The sequence below is a fragment of the Rhodamnia argentea genome, chromosome 10 (assembly GCF_020921035.1).
Source record: "Rhodamnia argentea isolate NSW1041297 chromosome 10, ASM2092103v1, whole genome shotgun sequence".
NCBI lineage: Eukaryota > Viridiplantae > Streptophyta > Magnoliopsida > Myrtales > Myrtaceae > Rhodamnia > Rhodamnia argentea.
In genome coordinates, this window is record NC_063159.1 from 15295427 (window position 1) to 15318206 (window position 22780).

The 22780-nt window shown below is 44.1% G+C and overlaps 4 protein-coding genes across 6 annotated transcripts; 2 read left to right on the forward strand and 2 right to left on the reverse strand.

Moving 5' to 3' along the window:
• Positions 1 to 5313: 5313 nt before the first annotated feature.
• Positions 5314 to 8410, forward strand: LOC115732578 (protein NRT1/ PTR FAMILY 3.1-like). The gene is made up of 5 exons (XM_030663256.2): positions 5314 to 5608; positions 5797 to 6014; positions 6518 to 7077; positions 7270 to 7547; positions 7632 to 8410. Exons 1-5 carry the CDS (start codon positions 5476 to 5478, stop codon positions 8315 to 8317), a joined length of 1875 nt encoding a protein of 624 aa, XP_030519116.2. The 5' UTR covers positions 5314 to 5475; the 3' UTR covers positions 8318 to 8410.
• Positions 8411 to 9054: 644 nt separating this feature from the next.
• Positions 9055 to 17236, forward strand: LOC115732537 (ubiquitin carboxyl-terminal hydrolase 5). Of its 3 annotated transcripts, XM_030663208.2 has the most exons (14): positions 9055 to 9462; positions 10143 to 10397; positions 10968 to 11112; positions 11243 to 11302; positions 11413 to 11526; positions 13066 to 13479; positions 13655 to 13795; positions 13874 to 14044; positions 14538 to 14795; positions 14880 to 15028; positions 15342 to 15878; positions 16342 to 16615; positions 16733 to 16922; positions 17028 to 17236. In XM_030663208.2, the coding sequence occupies exons 1-13, from the start codon at positions 9320 to 9322 to the stop codon at positions 16901 to 16903; spliced, it is 2832 nt and encodes a 943-aa protein (XP_030519068.2). In that variant the 5' UTR covers positions 9055 to 9319; the 3' UTR covers positions 16904 to 16922; positions 17028 to 17236. The 3 variants fall into 3 exon arrangements, with proteins under 3 accessions (XP_030519068.2, XP_030519063.2, XP_030519075.2); XM_030663203.2 differs by having other exon boundaries at positions 16733 to 17236; XM_030663215.2 differs by having other exon boundaries at positions 9056 to 9462; positions 11413 to 11508; positions 16733 to 17236.
• Positions 17237 to 17742: 506 nt separating this feature from the next.
• On the reverse strand, positions 17743 to 18417 carry LOC125312721 (cytochrome P450 94A2-like). The gene has a single exon (XM_048271834.1). It carries the CDS (start codon positions 18415 to 18417, stop codon positions 17743 to 17745), a length of 675 nt encoding a protein of 224 aa, XP_048127791.1.
• A 1423-nt stretch (positions 18418 to 19840) lies between these two features.
• On the reverse strand, positions 19841 to 21972 carry LOC115732465 (cytochrome P450 94A2). The gene is given in 3 exon segments (XM_030663110.2): positions 19841 to 20669; positions 21069 to 21152; positions 21154 to 21972. Coding segments are annotated over 3 exon segments (1539 nt in total). The 5' UTR covers positions 21934 to 21972; the 3' UTR covers positions 19841 to 19994.
• Positions 21973 to 22780: the final 808 nt, after the last annotated feature.

A 22780-nucleotide genomic window follows, 5' to 3' on the forward strand; every position in this document is an offset into this window, starting at 1 on the left:
CTCCCACTTAAAATGAATTTCCGTGCTTTCGGTTTAGCTGAATGCGGACCTTGTTCACATCTTTGTATTATGCTTATCAGAAGATTCAGTGAAATGGGTAATTGGAAGCTGCACTTTATCTTAAAGGTAGGAGCTTCACCTGGCAGAAAATGGCGGTAATTTATCTTTGGAGTGAGTGTCACAGAAGCATGATCACTGGGGGATTCCTTCTCCCGCTGGTTAGGGTTTAGGATCAAGGGAGCTGCAGTGGCATCCGCAACATAAGAACCGCCTCTCTTACTTAGGCCTCCAGAGCAGTCTTTTCTCTGATTTACCCGGAATTTGCTAAACAAAAAATTGGCAGCCGGGATGATCACCGCTAAGTCCTCGTCAAATAATGAGTGGAGCCCTTGCTTAAACGTAATAAGTTGGCTTTTACTCAACAAGATCAACTATCCCACTGCTGTCGGGGAAAAAGAAATTAGCATCTTTGTCCTTACGGTTGCAAGTTCTCTAAATTGGGATTTGATAGATGCAGCAGCAGCTGTGAGTTTCATGTCGGCGAACTCAACGAAGGTGATCAGATGAGATTCAATAATGCGAGTGTGCATGTGTCGGTTTTTGGGCAAAAAGGTCAATGCGATCACCTGTCACCGGGTAAGCAATTGCTGTTTCTTCTGTTTTGGTTTTTGGATGTTCTTTGTGATTCAACTCTTTATGTAGTATATTACTATCCTATCTGAGTGGTGATATTTTTTTTGCTTGGTCAGAAGCAAAAACAATCGACTGGGGCGTGAAATTGCTTCAAAGTGGTGTTAACTGGAGTATCGATTCCTTGACGATCAGCACGCTTATCTTGCATCTTTCATGTGCACTAGATTTGCTCCGAACCGCAGCAAGTCATGGAAAGGTTGGTTAATCAATACCGATTGTGACTATTCAATTTAACTGAGAGAAGATAAAGAGTGTTATGATGCAGTGCATCTATCAATGTTGTTAATGTGATTCTCTCATGGTCAACATTTTCTTTATGTCAAGGCTACTTGTTTCAGGGAACAATCTAAAGAAATAGCAGTTCGCCGCTAGCCACAGAGACCATCAGGTTCTGCTTCCCTTTTCTCATATTCTTAAGGAAATGTAAAGCCTGGAATCCAAATTCTCTCTCTCTCTCATGCAATTCTGACCAAGTAAACTGGCCACAGGAATAGAATGGTTAAAGACTGACAGGAGCACAATGGCCATTGTTGATTAAACCAAACCGGAAGAAAGAACAGGTATGCTCCCGCTTTGTCACCAGATATAATGGGGAACAAGGGGCATAATAGCATCGTTTGTCAGTAAATTATTTGTAAGAAATTTGAGGGGTTCTAGAACTTTGCTTATTTTTTGCCTAATAATTCATCTGACAATGTGGCGATCCCATAGCCCGGTGGGAGATCACCGCATGATCGATAATGACATCTACAGTAGACAGCCTTACAAGACAAAAAAAACCTGCTAGCAAACATATTACCAGTCTACCCACATACAGGGACAAATGATCACCATCGTCATTATCTTAGTTCGTACCATATTGACGCTTCCTTTCTGTTGCCAATCTGTATGTCTGTAAACCTTTGGTTCTGCCAAGGATTTACATCTTTAAATCAGAGATGCCTCAAAGAGGTAGGAAATCCAAATCAAGCCGAACCACCTATAGGTTGCCTTGTGATCTAAAGTTAAAGACAGAACAGAACCATCTTTTGTACAGACAGCAATACAGAGGATCAGTAGACCGAGATCATTAAAGTTACAGCTTGCTATTATATTCATCTTTTAAATTGAAAGCTTGACAAGTGACGCGAGGCCTTCTTGATTAAGACATCTTACCGGTTCATCAACGGAGGTTCTCAAATATCATCGCGTTGGAGCATGATTTTAAATGAAATTATAGTAGATAAATCAACAGTGACGGTGACGAGAAAGCTAAAACACACAAAAGAATTCGTGAAGGGCTAACACATCATGTGGATGCGTATCTTCGTCTTTCTCTTCATGATTGGGGTCTGGTCTTTTTCCCAAAGCATCACCCGTCACGGGGACTTCACTAGCAAAAGCTGGCCCTTTCACCTTTTTCCATTGCTTGAACTCGGGTCAACATCGTTTCGTGACTTCCTGCTGAAACTTGCGTAAGAGGGGACGTCACCCTTTGTGTCTCTTTTCGTGTCTGGGAATCGCATGAACCTGCCGAATGCGCCCATGCGTCCTGTCCACCCACTACGTGTTTCTGCTACATGTCGTCGGAGATGAGTCCAATCGATTCAGCCTCGCTTGTTTTTTTTTTTTTGGGGGGGGTCAAATTTGTCCGCTTTTTGCTTGATGGGTGCTTCTTCGATGGTTTGGAAGGTAAGCCAATTTTTCACACCGAATATGATTGAATCACAGAATCACTTGTTGGATCTCGCTTGTGCGCCCACACGCTGTTTAGTCTTCTTCGGAATGGATAGTCTTCACATTGTGTTGCTGATAATGTCTTGTCCGTCAGAGAGTAGTCTAACGAGTGGTCTTGCTGGTGCGGACGGCGAATGAGCCTCCGACTATCGGATGTTTTGAGTCCAATCCTTTGATTTTGTCATCTTCATTTTTTCCCCCTTCCTAACTATTTGTTCGAAGTTACGCGTGAGGAGATATATGAAAGCTAAACTCTCCCTTGGAGTCGGAAAACCGAGGGGCAGTCTACTCTTTTATATGGTTGCAAAGAAATATGTTAAGAACCTTAGGTGTAATGGTGACAACAGACAACATTAATAAAGGTTTTTCACTGGAAACTACTACTTTTGCACGCACCATTTCACATGCGAGATTGCTCTCCGCGAGTTGCTGCCGTACAAGGATAATCCCAAACAAATCAAGGTTTATAGAGTCGAAACAGGATTCTAGTAGAGGAGCAGTACGAGGCTGCATCTGTACTGATAGATATCTCAGCAAGGTTCGCATATGAATGCTATCGTCGCAAGATGCCCGTTACATGCGTGAGAGTACGGAACCGGACCAATACCGCATAAATCCTAGCAAGTTTAGATGGATAGGCCGGTGCAGTACAGTAATTATACGAGTTCCTACCCTCATTAACGTTTTTTGTCCCGGTGTTACACTAATCATCTGATTACTCACCGTGTGGGCAACGCTGCCTTGTGTTCTTTTGTTTTGTTGGATCAAAACACCGTGTTATATTTGTCAACTAAGAACAGGATAACATAGAATTTGGAGTTCTAACCACAAAAGATCTCAAAAAGAAAAGGGGTGGATTCAAAATCCAGTTCGAGGGAAGGGCTTCCGTTCTGTTTGTCTTCGCGATCCAAAACTCCTACTTAAGGGCGTGTAAAACAATCTGTACCATGATACGGTGAAACTAATTAGGAAGATGGTCTGACCCAAAAAAAAAAAAATTACGAAGAAGACAACATGACAGGCAGCGACCATTTGGCACGCGCGCCAACAGCTCACATCCTACCATGACACATTTGAGCATATAGTGTGTCCCTCCTCCGAGACTAGCCGAAGCTCCTTGAATTCTCAAATCTTATCCCACTTCCTCAATTTGTCATCTTCTGTTCTCTTGCTATTCAACCCCAAAGATTCTTTTTGAATTCTCATGTGCAATTTTTGGATGCACCCGATATTTACCCGAGGATATTAAAATTTTAAATCTATTGCACTTATAATTTGGCCAGTGCAATTGACACCGACGCCGACAAATTTTATAATTTTTGAATATTTTTTTGTGTGTTTTTTCTTTTTTTTTCTTTTCTATTTGCCAGTGGCTAACCGGTGAAAAGTGATGGCCGACGAGGGCGAGGGCCTCCCTCGCTAGCGAGACCAAGCATTGCTACAAACGTCTTTGTCATTCCGAATCTTGAGCGCGACCATGGAGGTCACAGACGTCATGGAGGTCGCCAGGCTCACGCGACCTAGATTTATGGTCACACAAGGCTAGAGACCTCCATCAAAGCAAATGAACGGAGCTCGTGACCTCCATTGTTGCGGCTCATGACCTTCATGTATGGTGAGAGAGAGAGATGGAGGGACACATTGATGACTCGAGTAGGTGAGTGGCTGGTGCTGACGATGGATGGATGCGCATGGCGAGGCCTCATAGCGGTGATGGTCGAGCGATGATACGGCGTCGGATCTATGTGGCCATGGTCGGGGAGGGGAAGAAGATGAAACAGAAAAAAAAGCAAAAAGAAAGAAAATAAAACATTTTAAAAAAATTTCTAGAAAAATTTAAATATTTAACCACATTAGTGCCGGTTATACCACACGGGTGAGCGGAGATTTTTGGCCGGATGAACTTCATTTGCAAATTATGAAATATTTTATGAAAATTAAAAGATCTACAATTGAATTGGTACAAGTATAATATATTTAGGACTTAGGGAAAAGTGTCAAAAAAGTCCTAAACCTATTGCATTGTTGCTAATTCAGTCCTAAACCTTTTATTGGTGTCAATTTAATCTTAAACCTTTTACATTGGTATCAATTCGGTCCTAAACATTTTGCATCGGTATCAATTCGGTCTTAAACCTTTTGCATTTGTGCTAATTTAGTCATAAACCTTTTATATTTATGTCAATTGAGTCAATCCCGCCAATTTTGGTGGAAAATCGCTAACGGGGACGTCGATTCTTGTGTGGCACGACTGGCGCTAATGGACATCTTTTAATATTATTTAAATATTTTTAAATTTCTCTTCTTTTTGTTTTCTTGGATGCGTCGAACATTGCCAACCTCCAATAAAAAAAAGTGCAAGAAAAAAAGAAGAAGAAAACACCAAAAAAATTATTTAAAAAATTAAATGTTTAGGACTGAATTAACATAAATGCAAAAAGTTTACGACTGAATTAGTACTAATAAAAAGTTTGGGACTGAATTAGCACCAATGCAAAAAGTTTAGGATTGGATTGGCACTAAAAAAAGATTTAGGATTGAATTGACACAAATATAATAAGTTTTGGAATTTTTTTTGGACACTTTTCCCACGACTTTCCTCGGTAATACCTCCCCTCGGCCTCACCTAAGCTCACGGCATGATTCTCGGATTCACAATACAAGTAAACGAATGACCCCTCATCTTCCTCATGAATTCAATGTGAACCCTAAAAAGGCCCTGCAAAAATCCTGAAGCCTCCAACTTGTTTTCCCAACCCAAAAAAAAAAACAAAAGCCTCGAGACCCACCAACCGCCAGTGAAGACAAAAACCCCAGCGATGAACCCATGCATGCATGGCATGCATTACACATGGGACATGGAGGACACCCACATCACATCATGCCCAATATAAATTCAACTTGATGGGGCGGCACCACTGCTCCTCCGTGGATTCACCTTCAATCATTCTCATCTCCAAATCCTCTCTCTCAGAGTGCCCCGGACAAGTCTTGTTATATATGTACATGTGAGTGAGCGAGTTCAGAGGCACTGGAAGGTGAAAGGGAGGAGGGCAGGGCGGAGAGATGGAGGTGGACGTGAAGAGCATTGCGGTGTCCGACGACAAGAACGAGCGCGAGAGAGCGTCGGACCAAGAGAGCAATGGCGCGCCGAAGGGAAGGAAGCTTGGAGGCATCAGAACCATGCCGTTTATCCTCGGTAATAGACCAGACCGCCTCGAAATCAAATCTGCCCGAGAACCTTGAACTGTTATCCGAGATGAAAAATGGAAACTAGGGGAGCTCTAAAGTCTAGTGAATGTAGAATTTTGATTTCCTCTGTTCTTTAATCTTCTTCTGGAGTGGCATTGTGGTTGGTGGTTCATTGTTTAGAAGTTTGTGTTGCAGCGAACGAGGTGTGCGATAGGTTCGCGTCATCCGGGTTCCACGCCAACATGATAACGTACCTGACCCAAGTGCTGAACCTCCCGCTGGTTCAGGCTTCCAACACCCTCAGCAACTTTAGTGGGACTGCCAGCTTCACCCCGTTGCTCGGGGCTTTGCTTGCCGATGCGGTCGCGGGCCGGTACTGGACCATCGTCATCGGCTCCATTGTCTACCAAATGGTCGGCTCTCCCTCTCTCTCTTCCTCTTCCTCTCCCTCCTTACATGATGTACATCTTTTTCCTCCTTCAATTTTGGCTTCTCGAGAGTTTCGAACCAAGGACTCGTCCCAATACCCGGAGAAAGTCTTCCATGTTCCTAGGCACCATGCGATGCGATGTCCGCCGATCCGAACGACACATTCGATTACTCAAACATGACATCGGATCTGCATGACCCCGGTATCCATCGTTGACGTTAGAATCCCTCGTGCCTACTTATTTGACCAACGCGATTGCCATTTTCTACTGTAGTTCCACAGTGCTTATCGATGTGGATGAAGTATTTTGGTGAAACCAAGGGATGGAAAAATCATGATCAGGATCAGATTGGTTTGTCTGTAAAGAAGAAGAAAGTTCTATGATCGTTGATGTGATTTAGCTAGTTTCCACATGATCATGCAAATTCCAAAGAGGAATATATCAAGAAGCTGAATTTAAACTAACATACACACAGCTAATTACAGGGTCTGATTAGCATAGTCATCTCGGCAGTGCTCCCTTCCCTCCGGCCGCCGCCCTGTCCGACCCAGGTGAACTGCCAGGAAGCCTCCACCACCCAGCTGTGGGTCCTCTACATCTCGCTTCTCCTCACCTCCCTCGGCTCCGGCGGCATCCGCCCCTGCGTCGTCACCTTCGCCGCCGACCAGTTCGACATGTCCAAGGCCAAGGTCACCTCCCGCGGGTGGAACTTCTTCAACTGGTACTACTTCAGCATGGGCATGGCCACGCTCACGGCCATCACTGTCGTCGTCTACATCCAGGACAACGTGGGGTGGGGCTGGGGGCTTGGGATCCCGGCTGTGGCCATGGTGGTTTCGGTGGTGGCGTTTGTCATCGGGTCGAGGCTGTACGTGAAGTTGAAGCCCGGAGGGAGCCCACTCACACGACTAGCTCAGGTGATAGTGGCGGCTGTGAAGAAGAGGAATGTGCCGGTGCCGGAGGATCCCGGGTTGTTGTACGAGAACAAGGAGCTCGACGCGGTCATTTCCGTGCATGGGAGGCTATTGCACTCGGAGCAATTCAAGTAAGCTACCATTTCGTCTTTGTAGACGGACGATCCCAACGTTTGATGCACGAGATCTAACAAAGTTATGGACTATTAACCATAAACTCTTGCCTAAATTCGCGATATATACTTGGTAAATAGGAACATGGAACGATTTTGCCATCAATCGGGAATGTTGTGTTGCATAATATCCTATCGATTAATTATCAGGTGGCTCGACAAAGCCGCGACTATGACCGAAGAAGAGGCTAGGAGTTCAGGTCCGCCGGACCTATGGCGGTTGGTCACGGTGCACCGTGTGGAGGAGCTGAAATGCATCGTTAGGATGCTTCCGATTTGGTCTGCCGGGATCCTGCTGGTCACGTGTTCGTCGCACCTCGGCAGCTTCACCATCGTCCAGGCTCGAAGCATGGACCGTCACCTGTCCCGCTCCTTCCAAATCCCGCCCGCTTCGCTCTCCATCTTCAGCATCCTAACCATGCTCTCCGGTACAAATCTCATGGGACCTCTGGATCTCACTCAATATGTTCATATGAGTTTCTATTGATACAATTGGAAACCATAACCTTTAGGTCTGGTTTTGTACGAGCGCCTATTTGTCCCCTTCATTCGCCGATTCACCGGAAACCCGGTTGGGATCACGTGCCTCCAGAGAATGGGGATAGGATTCACCATAAACATCCTAGGCGCGATAGTCGCGTCGTTTGTCGAGATCAAGAGGAAAAAGGTCGCCGCCGCTCACCACCTGCTGGACGACCCGAAGGCCATCATACCCATCAGCGTCTTCTGGCTGGTCCCACAGTACTTCATCCATGGGATAGCCGAGGTCTTCTCGTCCGTGGGTCACCTGGAGTTCCTCTACGACCAGTCTCCCGAGAGCATGAGAAGCACGGCGGCTGCACTGTACTGGGTCGCCATATCGGTTGGGAACTACCTCGGCACGCTGCTGGTGACCCTCGTCCACGACCACACAGGCAAGGAGAGGAATTGGCTCCCGGCCCGGAACCTCAACCGGGGGAGATTGGAGCACTATTACTGGCTCGTCAGCGGGATTCAAGTCGTCAATCTGGTGTATTACCTGGTCTGCGCTTGGCTCTACACGTACAAGCCCATCGAAGAGTCGATCTGCAAGGAAGAAGAAGAGGCGGAGCCGGCACCGGCGCCAGCAAAAGACGACGCTCTGGCCAAGAATATGGCTAATGGGACTAATGGGAATGCAGGGGAGATGGAGCTGATTGCAAATGCTGAGAAAGCTTAGAAATTTGCTGACAACTTGCTGCAGCAGAAAATGTATATTATGTACTGATTATGGTTCAACGGCTTAAATCAGATCATGATTTTTAAGCATCTTGCATTTGGTATGTGAATAGATTCCAAGGATATATGCATTACAGTTTAAACGTCTATTTTGTAGCCAAAAACCTAAATCTAACAAGCCTACACTTTAACACTGCCTACACTAACTTATGAAACTAAGCAAACCAATTTCTATTAAACTTATAGTATAAAAGCTCGAAGCAAACATAAAGCCACTCTTAAGTTTCTATGCAGATTAAGACTTTTCTTTCCAAACAACTGGGTTCTTAAGCTGGTGATCATGGCCGCTTGAGTTTCACCGATCCCGCAGAGCGAGGGAGCTTTGGAGCCCGCCAATATAGCATAATTGTGGTGGCTAGAGCTTTCTCGGGCTCTATCAATTGCTCGACATTTATTTTGATAGAAACCCTCCTTTCGTATGCATTTTAAAAATCGAAAAACACGTTATTTTAATTCTTATTCTCGTGAAATATCACGAAAGCGATATGGACCCAATACAAGATTTATCATAAACATGTGCATTTGAACTCAAACATAAAGTAACCATCACTGTCCAAGAAGTGAAGCAGCTCATTTGACATGGTTGGTGTGATTATCTTAATTTTTCTTGATGGGATGTAGCTTCCCTATTTCTTATTTACTGTGCCAAATTAATCTGAACTTATCCCTAATTAATCTTTTTCTGGAGGGAAAGGAAGGAGGAGAAAATCCAAGGGCCATTGCCGTTGTCAAAAACTGTCCTCAAGCGAGGGTTTAAGGGACGGTGGGAGCGACCAAAAATCTCACGGCCTACAAATCCACAAACCCTCCTGACTTTCTCTCCCCCACCCTCAATTTTCCTTCCTCTTCTTCGGATCTGGTTTGGCTTTCCCGGGAAGTTGCCGGGGCAGGCGGGGGAGAAAGCCCGGACTTTTCGCGTCAGATCCGGCTTTCGGAGGGTGAGATGGCGGCCGATGTGCTGATGTGCAGCAGCAGCGGGAGCACGGAGCTGACGCCCGAGGAAGAGAGGGTTCTGATCAGGGACATCGCATTGGCGTCTGAATCCAACACTAGGGAGGGCGATACTTTCTATCTACTCACTCAGAGGTACGACGGTCGATCGCTTCGATTTCTGTGTTGGGTGTTTGCCATGTTTTCTGCTGGAATCACCGCCTTCTGATGGAAAATTTGGGGAAAAATAGATGATTTTAAGTAGTTTTGCTAGGTTAGGCTTAGGATGGTTGTGACATTCTGACGCATCTCTGTTGTCTTCGCGAGATGTCGATTCCGATATGCACCTGAATTAGCATGTGCGGAACTTTCGACCCGTTTTGAGGGTTTGGATTAGGGCTATAGGCTCTGCAACTGGGGCCATAAGAAAGAAGGTGAGTAGCTTTGGTGGCTGGATGTTGGTTGGTTTTTTTTTGGGGCAAGTGGCAGGCGCTTCTTGTGAAGGAAGGATTAGATAGTCGAATTCAGTTACCTGACTCCTGAAAAATGTTATTACCCGCCATCTTTAGAGGACAAGTTTCTGAGTTTTGTGATTTAGACAATTCCACTGCGAGTAGTGTCTAATTGCCGAAGTTGATTTACTAAATTGGAAGTTGACTGGGGCCTGCAATTTATTCATAGCTTTTTCTCTTTCTGAATACATAATCGCATGTTGATTTATGCACTCTTTAGTGTATCTCACAGCTGAGGAGTATCTGATTAGGAAGTTCGTGTTTGCTTGTATTAAATATTGGTGGATCGGGCATCTTTGAAACATGATTTATTCCTTGTAATAGATGGTGGCAGCATTGGATCGAGTATGTCAACCAAGACCAGTCAAATAACATGAATGATGGATTATCCCTGCCAGAAAATTGTGATTCAGCTGGCTCAATTACTCCTAAAAGGCCCAGTGTCATTGATAATTCTGATTTGATATATGATTCTGCTTCAGAAGAATCAAGTGCAGGATTTGAGATTCATGATACTCTCTTAGAAGGTCGTGATTATGTTCTACTTCCATATGAAGTTTGGAATCAGCTGTATGTTTGGTGAGTAATTTCGTTTTGGAGCTTTTGTAATATTATTTGGATGACCTTTCCTGTTAACCACGAAGGCTTTTCTGCTCAAGGTTTTGTTTGCGTTTTTATGGAAACTCCTTTTGAGAGATTTGTTTGGGTGTAGCATGTATGATGATTAGTGTATGCTTCCTCATGACCCCAGTGGGAAATGAATATTGACAAAGAGGAGAAAGGCAATTGTAGAATTTTGTGATATGTTTGTTAAAGTGTGTGGCTTATTTGGCATCCATGAGGGGTGGCAATAAGGTGCTTAGGCTTTGATAATGTTACGGTATTGAGGACAGGAATTCGTTGTTTAAGTTTGCTGATAATTTCTGCTTTTATTAAGTGCCTCCTTAGTGAGCTTTCGCGCAATAAAAGTCATACTTTATTCATCTTTAGAAATCATGCTATAGGTGTCTCTTGAGAATGTCTGTGTAATGTGTATCTAGTATTTTGCTCTCCTATTTGGAAGAACAAGTCATAAAATTGTTTTATATACTGTAGTCTGATTTGCGAGAATCAGACTGGAAGCTCGATGACAATTTCTGTTGGTATCAGGTATGGTGGTGGCCCCACCCTGCCTCGGAAGGTTATTAGCTCTGGTCTCTCGCAGACTGAGTTGGCTGTAGAGGTGTATCCTTTACGGCTGCACCTTCTTGCGATATCGAAGGGAGACCGCACTACCATAAGAATAAGTAAAAAGGTATCATATGAACTCCTTGCTCTAGTGTCCTCTACACATCTAATAGAAAGGAAGCGTGAATGTGTTTTTGCATGTTTGCATTTGAGATTTCTTCCCTCTTGTTAATCTGAAACCTGAGTATATGACACAGGAAACTGTTGGAGATCTTCACAGAAGAGCCTGTGAGATTTTTTATCTTGAGTCGGAACAAGTAAAAACTTCATATATCTCTGCTCTTTCATTTCCATCTAATTGCCTAAATCATTTTCAGGTTCAGTTCTTCATTGAGTTCATCGTGTTTGGAATTTTTCTGTGTTCCAGGTTTGCATTTGGGACTATTATGGTCATAGGAAGCATGCATTGATGAATGACATGAATAGAACTCTTGATGATGCGAACATTCAGATGGATCAAGACGTGGGTACCAATATTCTGGCATGATTTTCCTTCTTTTACAATCTGGTTGCTCTTTGAGCGGATTATCTTTTTTAGTGAGTTGTGAGAGGATGAACGTCTGGGGAGGAACTTTTGACGGTGTGTGGGATTGTTTTGGGAAATATTGCATGCTATGGGTTGCTCTTTCTTCCCCTTATTTTTTGCTGTGCTGTAGTCTGGGATGAAAATGTATAGGTTTGGGCAAAGGATCGCCTCTATTACTGTGGTTTTCAATGCGCATGAATGCTCCATAAGTCTCTGAAACTTATGAAACTTTTGAGTTCTGGAAAGTGAATGTATTGCGAGATCATGAGGTATCTGCTATATTTAGGTGTCCCAATCTTCTGCTCTTCAGATAGATTGAGGATATACAGAAACTTAATTCTCGGGCTAAGTCTGGTAAGAATGGCAACTGTTAGCTAGGTCGTTGATTTAGCATGTTCACCTTGTAGAGACTAAGATTTCTATTCCGTAAGTTGGTTTGACATTGTTGCGAAATGATTTGCTGGTAAAATTGCAGTAGATGGGTATTTTGGGTGTCTTCTTCTGTCGCTGTCAAAAATTTGAAGGCAACTGAATCCGATGGAATTATCTTTGAAAAGGATAGCCTGTATGTAAGTTTTCAGAAGTTGGATATATCCTGTACTTATTATGTTCATTCTTGAGTCTTAGTTGTTTGATGGAATTAGAATGCTTAACTTGATGATTTTTACATCTACTGGATTCATTGTTCATATATGAGAACGTACTGCAAGCCTGCGACTGCAGAAATGGTCTTTTGAGAAGATTATGCTACATTAATCACACACATGGGGCCAATCAGGTTCTCACTGAAAAGATTAGATTCGAATACCAACGACTGTCGCCACAACAAGCCTGGGGGAATATTTGTATTTCTTATCGTGCTTTGATTTGTTGTGGATAAAGGGAGTGGCTTATCATCATCATCCATAAGGAAAACAAGAGGAAGGCTGTAGGCCATTAAGGAAACTTGGGTTTACACCATCAAGGGTAACCTTTGCGATGTGGAAGGACAACATTGATAGTGAAAAACTAATGCAGTAGCTCATGTAATGTAAAGAAGCAGAGATTTTATTGAGTTTAAGTTTTGGACTCAAGTTCTCATGGATAATGCCTTTTCAGTCGTGTAGAACTGGAGGAAGTTAGATCCAAGTATAGTGGCAATATCTAGGGCGGCTGTTCCTGTTGAGGAGGTAGAAGTATCGCTGTAGAGTGGATAAGATTCTTAAGTTCTAGCTAGGTCCAAAAACAAGTGTTCGTTTGTGAATGCATACTGTCAGGATCCTTAAGGAGTGAGCCTCTTTATCTATGCATGCTTGTTGCTTGACACTTGTTGGTCAGTCACTACTCATGTTAATTTTAAAAACAAAGAGCAAAAAACAACTTGCAACGACTCTTACCATGTAGGAGCTCTCTTAATTTATCATTGGTTCTATCAGCTGAAACTTTTCTTGTGCTTTTAACAATGTCCTTTAGTTTTTTTTGTGGGTAATTATTTCTTTCTATTGCATTGAACAGATTCTGGTGGAGATCATCAACACTACAAATGGTTCTGTTTTGGGTGGGAGCATGATTCAGAGAAATGGATTTCTAGGGAAGGAAAATGCTTCTGTTGTTGCTGAGCCGTCGAAGTTAAACCCATCAATTGCAGGAAATCTCTCTGCTAGCAAAGTATCTTCTAGAAGCTATAGTACAGACCCGGCACAAAGTCAGAGCCTGACTCCTGGAGTGAGGGATTTGGAAAGCACGTCTAGCGTCAGTGGGGTGAGCACAAGGGGTTCATCTGGAGGTCTGACCGGATTGCTGAATCTTGGGAACACTTGCTTCATGAATAGTGCAATACAATGCCTTGTTCACACGCCTGAGTTTGCCAAATACTTTCGGGAAGATTACCATCAAGAGATTAACTGGCAGAATCCTCTTGGCATGGTTGTAAGTCCTTGGTCATTGAAACATGTGAACTCACTTTGCACTGTGGTCTCGTGAAATATATGCAGTAAGATTATCACAGTTTGTGGTGGATGGGCTCTAATAATACTGCTAAAGTTGAGTGCTGAGCATTATATTTTTATCATCAGAGATCTAACTGATACTGATTTTTGGGCAGGGTGAATTAGCTATGGCATTTGGTGAATTGTTGCGGAAGCTATGGGCACCTGGACGGACGGCAATTGCACCGCGTCCGTTCAAAGCAAAGCTTGCTCGCTTTGCTCCCCAATTCAGTGGATACAATCAGCATGATTCTCAGGTTAGTAATGAGAATCACGTTGACCCCTATTTGATGTTTTTAAGACTTGCTTCATTGACAGTGGTAATTGACTTTTAGGAGCTATTGGCTTTTCTGCTTGATGGTCTTCATGAAGATCTAAATCGTGTCAAGCATAAGCCGTACATCAAATCCAGAGATGCAGATGGTCGACCTGATGAAGAAGTTGCCGATGAATACTGGGCTAATCACATTGCCCGAAATGATTCAATAATTGTTGATGTTTGTCAAGTGAGTAATTCTGTAGACCTTAGCCCCTGACCTACCGAAAGAGTTTTAAATAGCTAGGGTTGAATCTCCCAATTAGACAAAATTCATTCATTTTGAAGTTTGTTTGTTTCCGTCATTTGTTCTCTTGACTCATTCAGAGAAAGCTTAATTAACTTTATGAGGATCAGATGAAAAAAGACAAACTGGACCCAGGAAAAAGGGGGGAGAGAGAGAAGGGAGATTAAATGAAGTTTTAATAATCGTCAATGGACCGAAATTCCAAGATTATGAAGAGTTAAATATATTACCTTATTTTCTCTATCTTTCAGAATTAAAAGACTGGGAAGAGATCAAATGTGTTATTATTTTGTATATCACTCACTCACCTGCAAAAAGTATAACATTGGCATATGTGGTTAACTTTCGGGGGTCATCTTTTCAATATTTAACAGCCTGTTGTTGAAGATATTTAATTGATCCTGAACCAATATTTGGATTGTTTACAAATAAACAGGGACAGTACAAGTCGACTTTGGTTTGCCCGGTATGCAATAAGATCTCTGTCACTTTTGATCCATTTATGTATCTATCTTTGCCTCTCCAATCCACGACCACTAGGACTATGACTGTGACAGTTTTTTCCTATGATGGAACTGCATTGCCATCTACACATACCGTGACAGTGCCAAAGCAAGGACGTTGTAGGGACTTAATCCAAGCACTTAGCGTAGCTTGTTCCTTGCACCATACTGAGAAGCTTTTGCTTGCTGAGGTTTGTATGTTAATATTCAACGTCTTAAGTTGTTGATGTCTGTAAACTCAGCTCGGTGAATTTACTGAAATGTGGCCTTTACAGGTAAGGAACCATCAGATTCAACGAATGATGGATGACACATTAATATTGCTGTCCACCATTAAGGACGATGATCACCTTGCCGCCTACAAGGTCTCAAAGTTTGAGAAGAATGGGATTTATCTTCAGTTGGTGCACCGCTGTCGAGGACAGTATGTACTAAAAATCACTATGATTAACTTGTGAATGCTCAATTGTGAATGATTTATGGGAAGTATGATCAATCTACTTTTATTTGTTCATTGATATTAGTTACAATGTGTTTGCTTGATGATTGCTTCAGTTTGGAGTTCTCTCTCATATTCTTCATCAGTGTTGCTCTTAGCATTATGCAGAAGACATTGAGAGTGGAACCTTTCCTTTATTTTGTCTTTTTTTTTTATCCATTTATGACAGGGTAGAAAACATTGGTAGTTAATACATCTGGGTAGTTCCTGATTACTGTTTTATTTGCTCCTCACTCAGGGGTGCTAGTGATGTCCATAATGCATCGGAATGGAAACCATGTGGAACCCCTCTTGTTTCAGTCATCTCTTCCAATGATGGGATTAAAAGAGCAGACATCCAAGCAACTGTTAAAGGAATGCTATCTCCTATGCTTAAAAATAAGGCTGGACAAGGTGGTACTGCATTAGATCGATGCTCCGAGACTAATGCTGGCAATGCACAGACAGACTCCTCTGTAATGAGCAAGGACTGTAGTAGCCCAAAAGCCGATATGTCATCATCATTACCTCTTCAATGGGTTGATGACAACAATAAATGCATTGATCTGTCTGCCAGAGATGAAAGAGTTATTAGACTTCCCTCGTCATCTAGTATGCTAGTTGCCATTAACTGGTCAGATGAACTCTTGAAGAAGTACGACACTCAGTGCCTTGAGAATTTGCCTGAGGTGTTTAATGGCCCTGTGACCAAAAAGGCCAGGAGTGAACCTCTTTCCCTGTATACTTGCCTGGAGGCGTTCTTACGAGAAGAACCGCTGGTGCCCGAAGATATGTGGTACTCCCTCTCCCTCTCTCTGGCTCCCACAACCCCCCCTTCCCCCTCTTTCCTCTCTCTGTCCACATGCAATAAATATTATGCTGAAAATGCTTTTATTTAAGTCTTGATGAAAAAGGAAAGTAGTATTTTAATTAAAGATGCCGGTCTATTAGTTGCTCTGCAGAAATTATTTGTTGTGAAACTTTATATTATTATTAGGTGCTCTAGGATGAACATTTATATCCAACTAAGGAATGGCCGATTAGATTATTAGGGAGGGTGGTAATCGGAAGGTGCTGGTCCTAGGTAGTGTTTGATATTGAAACTTGAATACAAGCTTATTGCTTTAGCCAGGGTGGCGACTATGAACTGGCCCTCCCTTAGCTAGGAGTTCTTCAAAGCCTATAACCGGCTTTACGTGCAGTTGAGGTCCATCGTACCATTGTTGAAATTAACTGTCACATCATTCTCAATCTGTTAGGTACTGTCCCCAATGCAAAGAACGACGACAAGCAAGTAAAAAGCTTGATCTGTGGAGGCTTCCAGAAGTGTTAGTTATCCATCTAAAGAGATTCTCATATAGTCGATCAATGAAGCACAAGCTAGAAACCTTTGTTAACTTTCCCATACACGACTTCGACCTCACAAACTACGTTGCCAATAAAAACAACTCCAGGCGCCAGCTCTATGAACTATATGCTTTGACCAACCATTACGGAGGCATGGGAAGTGGACACTACACTGCATATATCAAGGTAAACAGTTGTATAATACAACTTTGTATTTTCTTGTAGTAAATTATATCCGTCTTCCAGATCCTTTTACGAGTCACTAGTGGCTTGACTCTTTCACATCTCATCGATGATGTGCAGCTTCTAGATGAAAATAGGTGGTACAATTTCGATGACAGCCATATATCTACCATTAATGAAGACGATGTTAAGTCAGCTGCAGCATACGTTCTCTTTTATCGGAGGGTCAAAATTGGGGATCCCTCAGTTAGTAATGGGACAAGATCTGGTGGCAACTACAATGAACCTTGACTTCGAGTGTCGGATTCAAGGATAATTTGTTCGTTTAAGATCTGCAGTCAATCGTATGCTATTGCTCTGACCATTTATTGGCCACGCCTAGGGCTTATTCAGGGGGATCAATCTAGTAAGCGAGGGATTTTTCGAAGATGGTCATTGATGAGACACTTGTTAATTTAACAGGCTTGAAATATTCTCCTTTGTATAAATTATTTTTCGTCAGGATAATACCTCCTCAATACACACCTAAACGGGAGAGCATGGCTTTTGTAGGGCCACACCATGTAATTCAAGAAACAATGAGTTCAGATCAAAATGAAGATTCACCTCCTAAATCCTTAGTTTGTCGTCTTTGGACTTCTGTGACCAAGAACTGTATGTAGATTATGCCTGTCTTTTGTCCCTATTGCATTTTTTGCATGGTGGGTTTATGATATTCCACGAGAAGCAACCATGCATGTTGTATGTTCAGGGTGATCGATTTCGGAGGAGTAGGTTCTAACCCGGTCAGGTCAGTTCCCAATTGCCATTTAGCTAATAAGCTCAAGGATATTGAAGCTCCACAAGTGGTACTTTCTGACAGTTTATTTGAAGCGGTTGTACTGACGTGACAAGGTCAATTTCATTTGTTAGAACCACCCCGATCGTATTGGAGTGGGTAGGACTGTTTGGGCCAAGGAAACTGGCCAACAAATGTACGTAAGTTTCATTTGAACATTGCTTGGTCTATATTATAGTCAACTCTTGCTAAACATCCAAAATTGACATTTGGGTTTCACATCGTTTCTGACAATTTTTACCAATTTTGCTTGAGGGAATGGAAGTACTGGACCAAGGGGAACCGTCGCCGGCTACCCCGCTGTCCCTTCCCCAATTCCTGGAGTGTTTTCTGCCGAACCTGCTGCTAAAGCATATATCCGATTAGTGCTCAAGAATCTTAGTTTCTTTGGATCTTTTAACTGAATAATCATAACTAGTGCTTCAAATGCTGACATCTTTCTTTCGCTTTGACTGGTAATCGCCCTTGCATGACGAGTCATGGACAGAATTCTCCCGGGGCACTTCCCCTCGTTCTGCACTTCTATCTCAAACCTCTCAAGCACAGTTGCGAGGACTGATTTCATCAGAATATAGGCCAGATCTTTCCCGAGTACAAATCCTTGGCCCCGCGTGAAACACCGGGAACCGGCAAGGGCTCTCTGGCTTGAACACCCCATTCTCGTCGAGCCACCTCTCCGGCAAATACTCAAGACAGTTCTTCTCCCCACATGCTTTCCATCCTTCCCATTGCATAAGAACTGTATATGACACGCCAGCTCTTCCTCATCAGGGGTACTGCATAAGAAATGTCCCATCAGGGGTAGTGCATCATCCATTAGGGCTTCCTTCCTATCGGGTGGCATTGGCGGGTATAATCTCATAGTCTCTGTGATAGCGGCATGAAGATAATCCGTTTTGCGTAGCACCTCAAAGCTGCATCCCTCCACCCCCAGGGTTTTGCCATGATGAGCTCGTATTGTCTCCATCTCTTCTAGGATTCTCTTCTCTACATTAGGTGTGAACATAGTGAGTCTCGAGGATAGCGATCTCCGAACACATTGTGGAGGAGCGATCTGAATCGATCCCCTTGTGGATAGCGATCGAAGTGAGTCTTGAGGACATGCTCCAAAACTTGGGCCGGCACACAGGCGCGCCGAAAGATGACAGTTTTGTGTGGGGCTAGCGGCGAGTATCTCGGAGATCCAATGGAGGACGCAACGCTTGGTCTTGACGAACCCCGGCAGGCACCCTATTAGAGGGTAATTTATCAGACCTCCATTGCTAATGCTCTTGCTTTGAGCAATGGCAGTACCGTAACAAAGGTAAAGATAGAGGGGGGAAATGAGGGAGAAGAGGAGAAAATATTGGGTGGGCCTGTCTTGTCGCCAGGTAGGCGTTGTGTCCGACTAAGGCCCACATTTTAAATTTCTTCTCTCGCCTTTGTTACTCTCGTTGTTTTCTTCGGTTTTCTTCTTGCCTTTTGAGGCCATGGTCGACAGTGGCTCGCAGCTGTGGATAGCAACGTCACCGGCCAGCCGTGGACAACGGCGTCACCGATCACGACGAGCCAGGCTCGCGAGCAATGCCGACACCCATCCACGGCCGTCGTCATCATCGTCCGACCATATCTACTCATCGTTTGGGGACCGAGATAGGCCGAGGCCGGATCTGGACGAGTGGCTCGAGAGCGAAGCCGACGCTCGTCCATGGCCGTTGTTGGTGTCGTTTGGCCGGATCTGATCAGCTCAATCGGTGCCGGTGGCAATGATGGGGAAGGCGCGGAGGTCGGGCTCAAAGGGAGGAAATGACCAGATTGGTTTTTTGAGCAAGAGGGACCGGAGGCGTGCAGGTGAGGAAGAGGGCCGGAGGGAGAAGAGCAGCAAGGATAGGAGGAAAGAGAGACACCGTTGTTGCAGAGAACGAGCTTAAATAGAAGGTAGCGGAGGAAGGAGATGATCAATAAGTGAATTGATGCATGACAAGACAGACCTATCTAATATTTTCTTGTTTCCTTGTCATTTATCATCGCCCCGTCCATACGGGATAGGGCGTTCAATCCCGATTGACAATTTATAAGTACTCAGCTCCCTAACCACATTGGACAATGACATCATGACCGGTTTGGTTGATTATTTGTGCTTAGATTTGAAAACCATGCATTGATGAACGAACTCGATCTATGTCAACTGTCTTAACCTCGTTCAGCTCGGTGAAATCTTGAATGCATAATATTGCGGACCTAATCCATATGAAGAGGGTTGAAGAAAGGAGCATATGCTTTGAATTTCATGATTATACCGATTCAAAATTTCTTTAAGCGTGCGACTGTGTTGTATCTAGAGATCCGAAATGCTCGATCGATCTATCCACGGATCGATGCATCTGGCTATCGACGGCAGAGGAGGCGCCTTGTCGAAATTAAGGAATGCATTAGCTTTGTTTCCACCATGAGAACTTGGAGACAAAGTTAAATACGCCAAAGGAAAACAAACACAGATTAGTCATACGTTACATTCACGCGAATCCATCTTGTTATTGCTAACCAGCAGCTCTCATGGAGGAGTCAGTCAACACATCTCTTCCTCACCCTCACGAGAAGTCCGCCCTTCATCCTCAGCGTCAACGACAGCAGGTGCTCGGGGCTCGTGCCCCGCCCCGGCACGTCTATCTCGAACCTCTCCAACACGGAGGCCGCGATCGACTTCATCTGGATGTACGCCATGTCCTTCCCGAGGCACATCCTTGGCCCGGCGTGGAAGACCGGGTACTTGAATGGGCTCTCCGCCCGGCAGAGCCCGCCCTCATCGATCCACCTCTCGGGCACAAACTCGTGGCAGTTCTCGCCCCATATACTCTCCATCCTCCCCATCGCGTGCGTGTTGTACGTGATGAACCAGCCCTTCCCTACGAAGGTTCCGTCCGGCAAGACGTCGTCCTCTAGGCAGGACTTGGTATCCACCGGCACAGGCGGATACAACCGCATCGCCTCTGAGATGGCCGCGTGCAGATAGTGCATGTCCCTCAGTTCCTCCATACCGCACGGGTCTCCGAAACTTCTCCCGTTTTGTTTCCGGAGTTTCTCGAGCTCGCTCAAGATTTTCCGTTCCACTACCGGGTTGAACGAGAGCAACCAGAAGAACCAGGTCAGCGCCGACGAGGTGGTGTCGCGCCCGGCGAGGATGAAGCTGATCACGATATCTCGAAGGTACTCGGTGGAAGCGGAGCCATTTTCGTGGACCTGGCGATCCGCACATAGTCAGGTCAAATTCGATTTGCAAGTTCGTGATAATTTCATCAACTGGCCAGCTCTTTCCTTCGATTAAGCAAAAAGCTAGATCGTGGCTCGATTTTCGCATTCAATAACAAGACTGCTTCTGTTGGTGTTTGAAATTATATGAATTCCACGATAAAATAAACATAAATGACACAAATGGTAATGAATTATGGCCTAATGTGTAATATGAACCTCGATCTTTAGTCGAATATTTAATATGATTTTTAAATTTGAATAATTTAATTTATCCAATGCGGTTCCTAAATTAATTAATGCAGTTCTGAGAACCAATGTACTGTTAAATTTATTCAATAACAAAATTTTGATAATAAAATATATCTTGTCAAAATCTAGTTGGCTTACGATTTCGTGGCCGATGAATCGGGAGAGCAAATCCTCGTCGCGAGCCTCTCTGTTCTCTTCCATCCGCGACCGTATGATGTCCTCCGGCGAACTCGTGGACCGTCGCGATCGACTCTCTCAGCCGGCGCTCCGACCCCACGTTGAGCCACCTCTTGACCCTGTACATCAACGGGCAGGCGTACATGAACCGCTTGGAGCTGATCATCGCGGCGTCCTCGAACGCCCGCATGAACTCCCCCTCGCCTGTGCCGTCGCCGGCGAGGCACCCGGGGTCGACGTTGAAGGCGAGCTTGCAAATGTTGTCGAACGCGAAACGCTCGAGCACGTCCTGCAGGTCCAGGACACGACCCGTCTCCTGGGCCCGGGACAGGATCGGCACCAGCCGGGTCTCCATCTCGACGGTCACGCTGCGCATGACGAATTGCCTCAGCGACCGGGTGTTGAACTCGTAGCTCGCCGTCTTGCGCTGGACCCTCCAGAGCTCGCCGTCGGAGTTGAAGATCCCCTTGCCGAGGAAGTCGCGGAGGAGGGCGATGAACTTGTCGCCCTTGGGGTAGTTCTCGAAGCGGGACTTCAGCACGTGCTCGACGACGGCGGGGTTCGCGGTGATGACGCCGCGGACGCCGCCGGGACGCCAAAAGACGACGCTGTTGGCCGGGGCGGAGGGTAGGACGTCGGCCATCCAGTCGAGGAAGCGGTGGCGGTTCCTGAGGAAGTCCGGGAGGGCTCCGACGACGGGGTAGAGCGTGAAGCCGGGGGTTTTGGCGGGCTTAATGTGGTGGGGATGTGGGTGGAAGAAGGAGAAGTAGAAGTAGAGGGAGATGGAGAGGAAGAGGAGGACGGATTGGAGCGAGAAGAGGTCCATTGATGAAGAAGCTCGGAGCGAGAGAGAGATAAGATTTGGGGTTTAGTTGATATTTAAGCGGCGATCGTATCGTGGCTTATCCAGTTTTCTCTTCTTCTTCTTCTCTTCTTCTTCTTCTTCTTCTTCTTCTATCTATGTAAGCAATGATTGGTTTACTCAATAAGTAATTTCATGAATATTTCCTAATTGCATGCATCGCTTTAAAAAAAAATAAAATAAACGAAACGACAAAAAGACTTATCGTTTAATAAAATACTTTTTAATAATTAATTATTTCAAGTAATATAAATATAAATATTTATTTTTATTTAATTATTTTTTAAAATTTTTGTATTTTTTTTCTAAACAAAAAAAAGCACAAAAAAAAGATTTTTTTTTTCTGAAATGAAAAAGCGCAATTATTTATCTGGGGTGCTTTGCTTCTTTTTTTTAAAGATAGTTATGAACCGTAGGAGGTAAAATATGTTCACATACGGCGGAACGGATGCAAAATCTCCAATTCCCTTATTTTTCTCATTTCGCGACACGTGCACGAGATTTTCCTTCTTCGTTCGGTTGATTTCGATATCTTCAAAAAGATTAGTGGCACGTGCCATTATAGAAAGTTTGCCGTATTAACATTTTAAGGATAGAATTCCTCTTTTCGTAGAAACTTTTCTCCACAGTAGATTCCTAATTAGACGATGAGAAAGACCTTCCGCTGGCTGAAAATTTTAAAGCAAGTGCACGACTCGATTCATCCCTAGAGGGAAATCAGATCAAACGGCGGAGGATTTCTTTTGAGAAACGAGCAAAACGATATGAAAGGTCAAACGAGTCGCAATCGAAAAGGTAGAGAAAATGGATG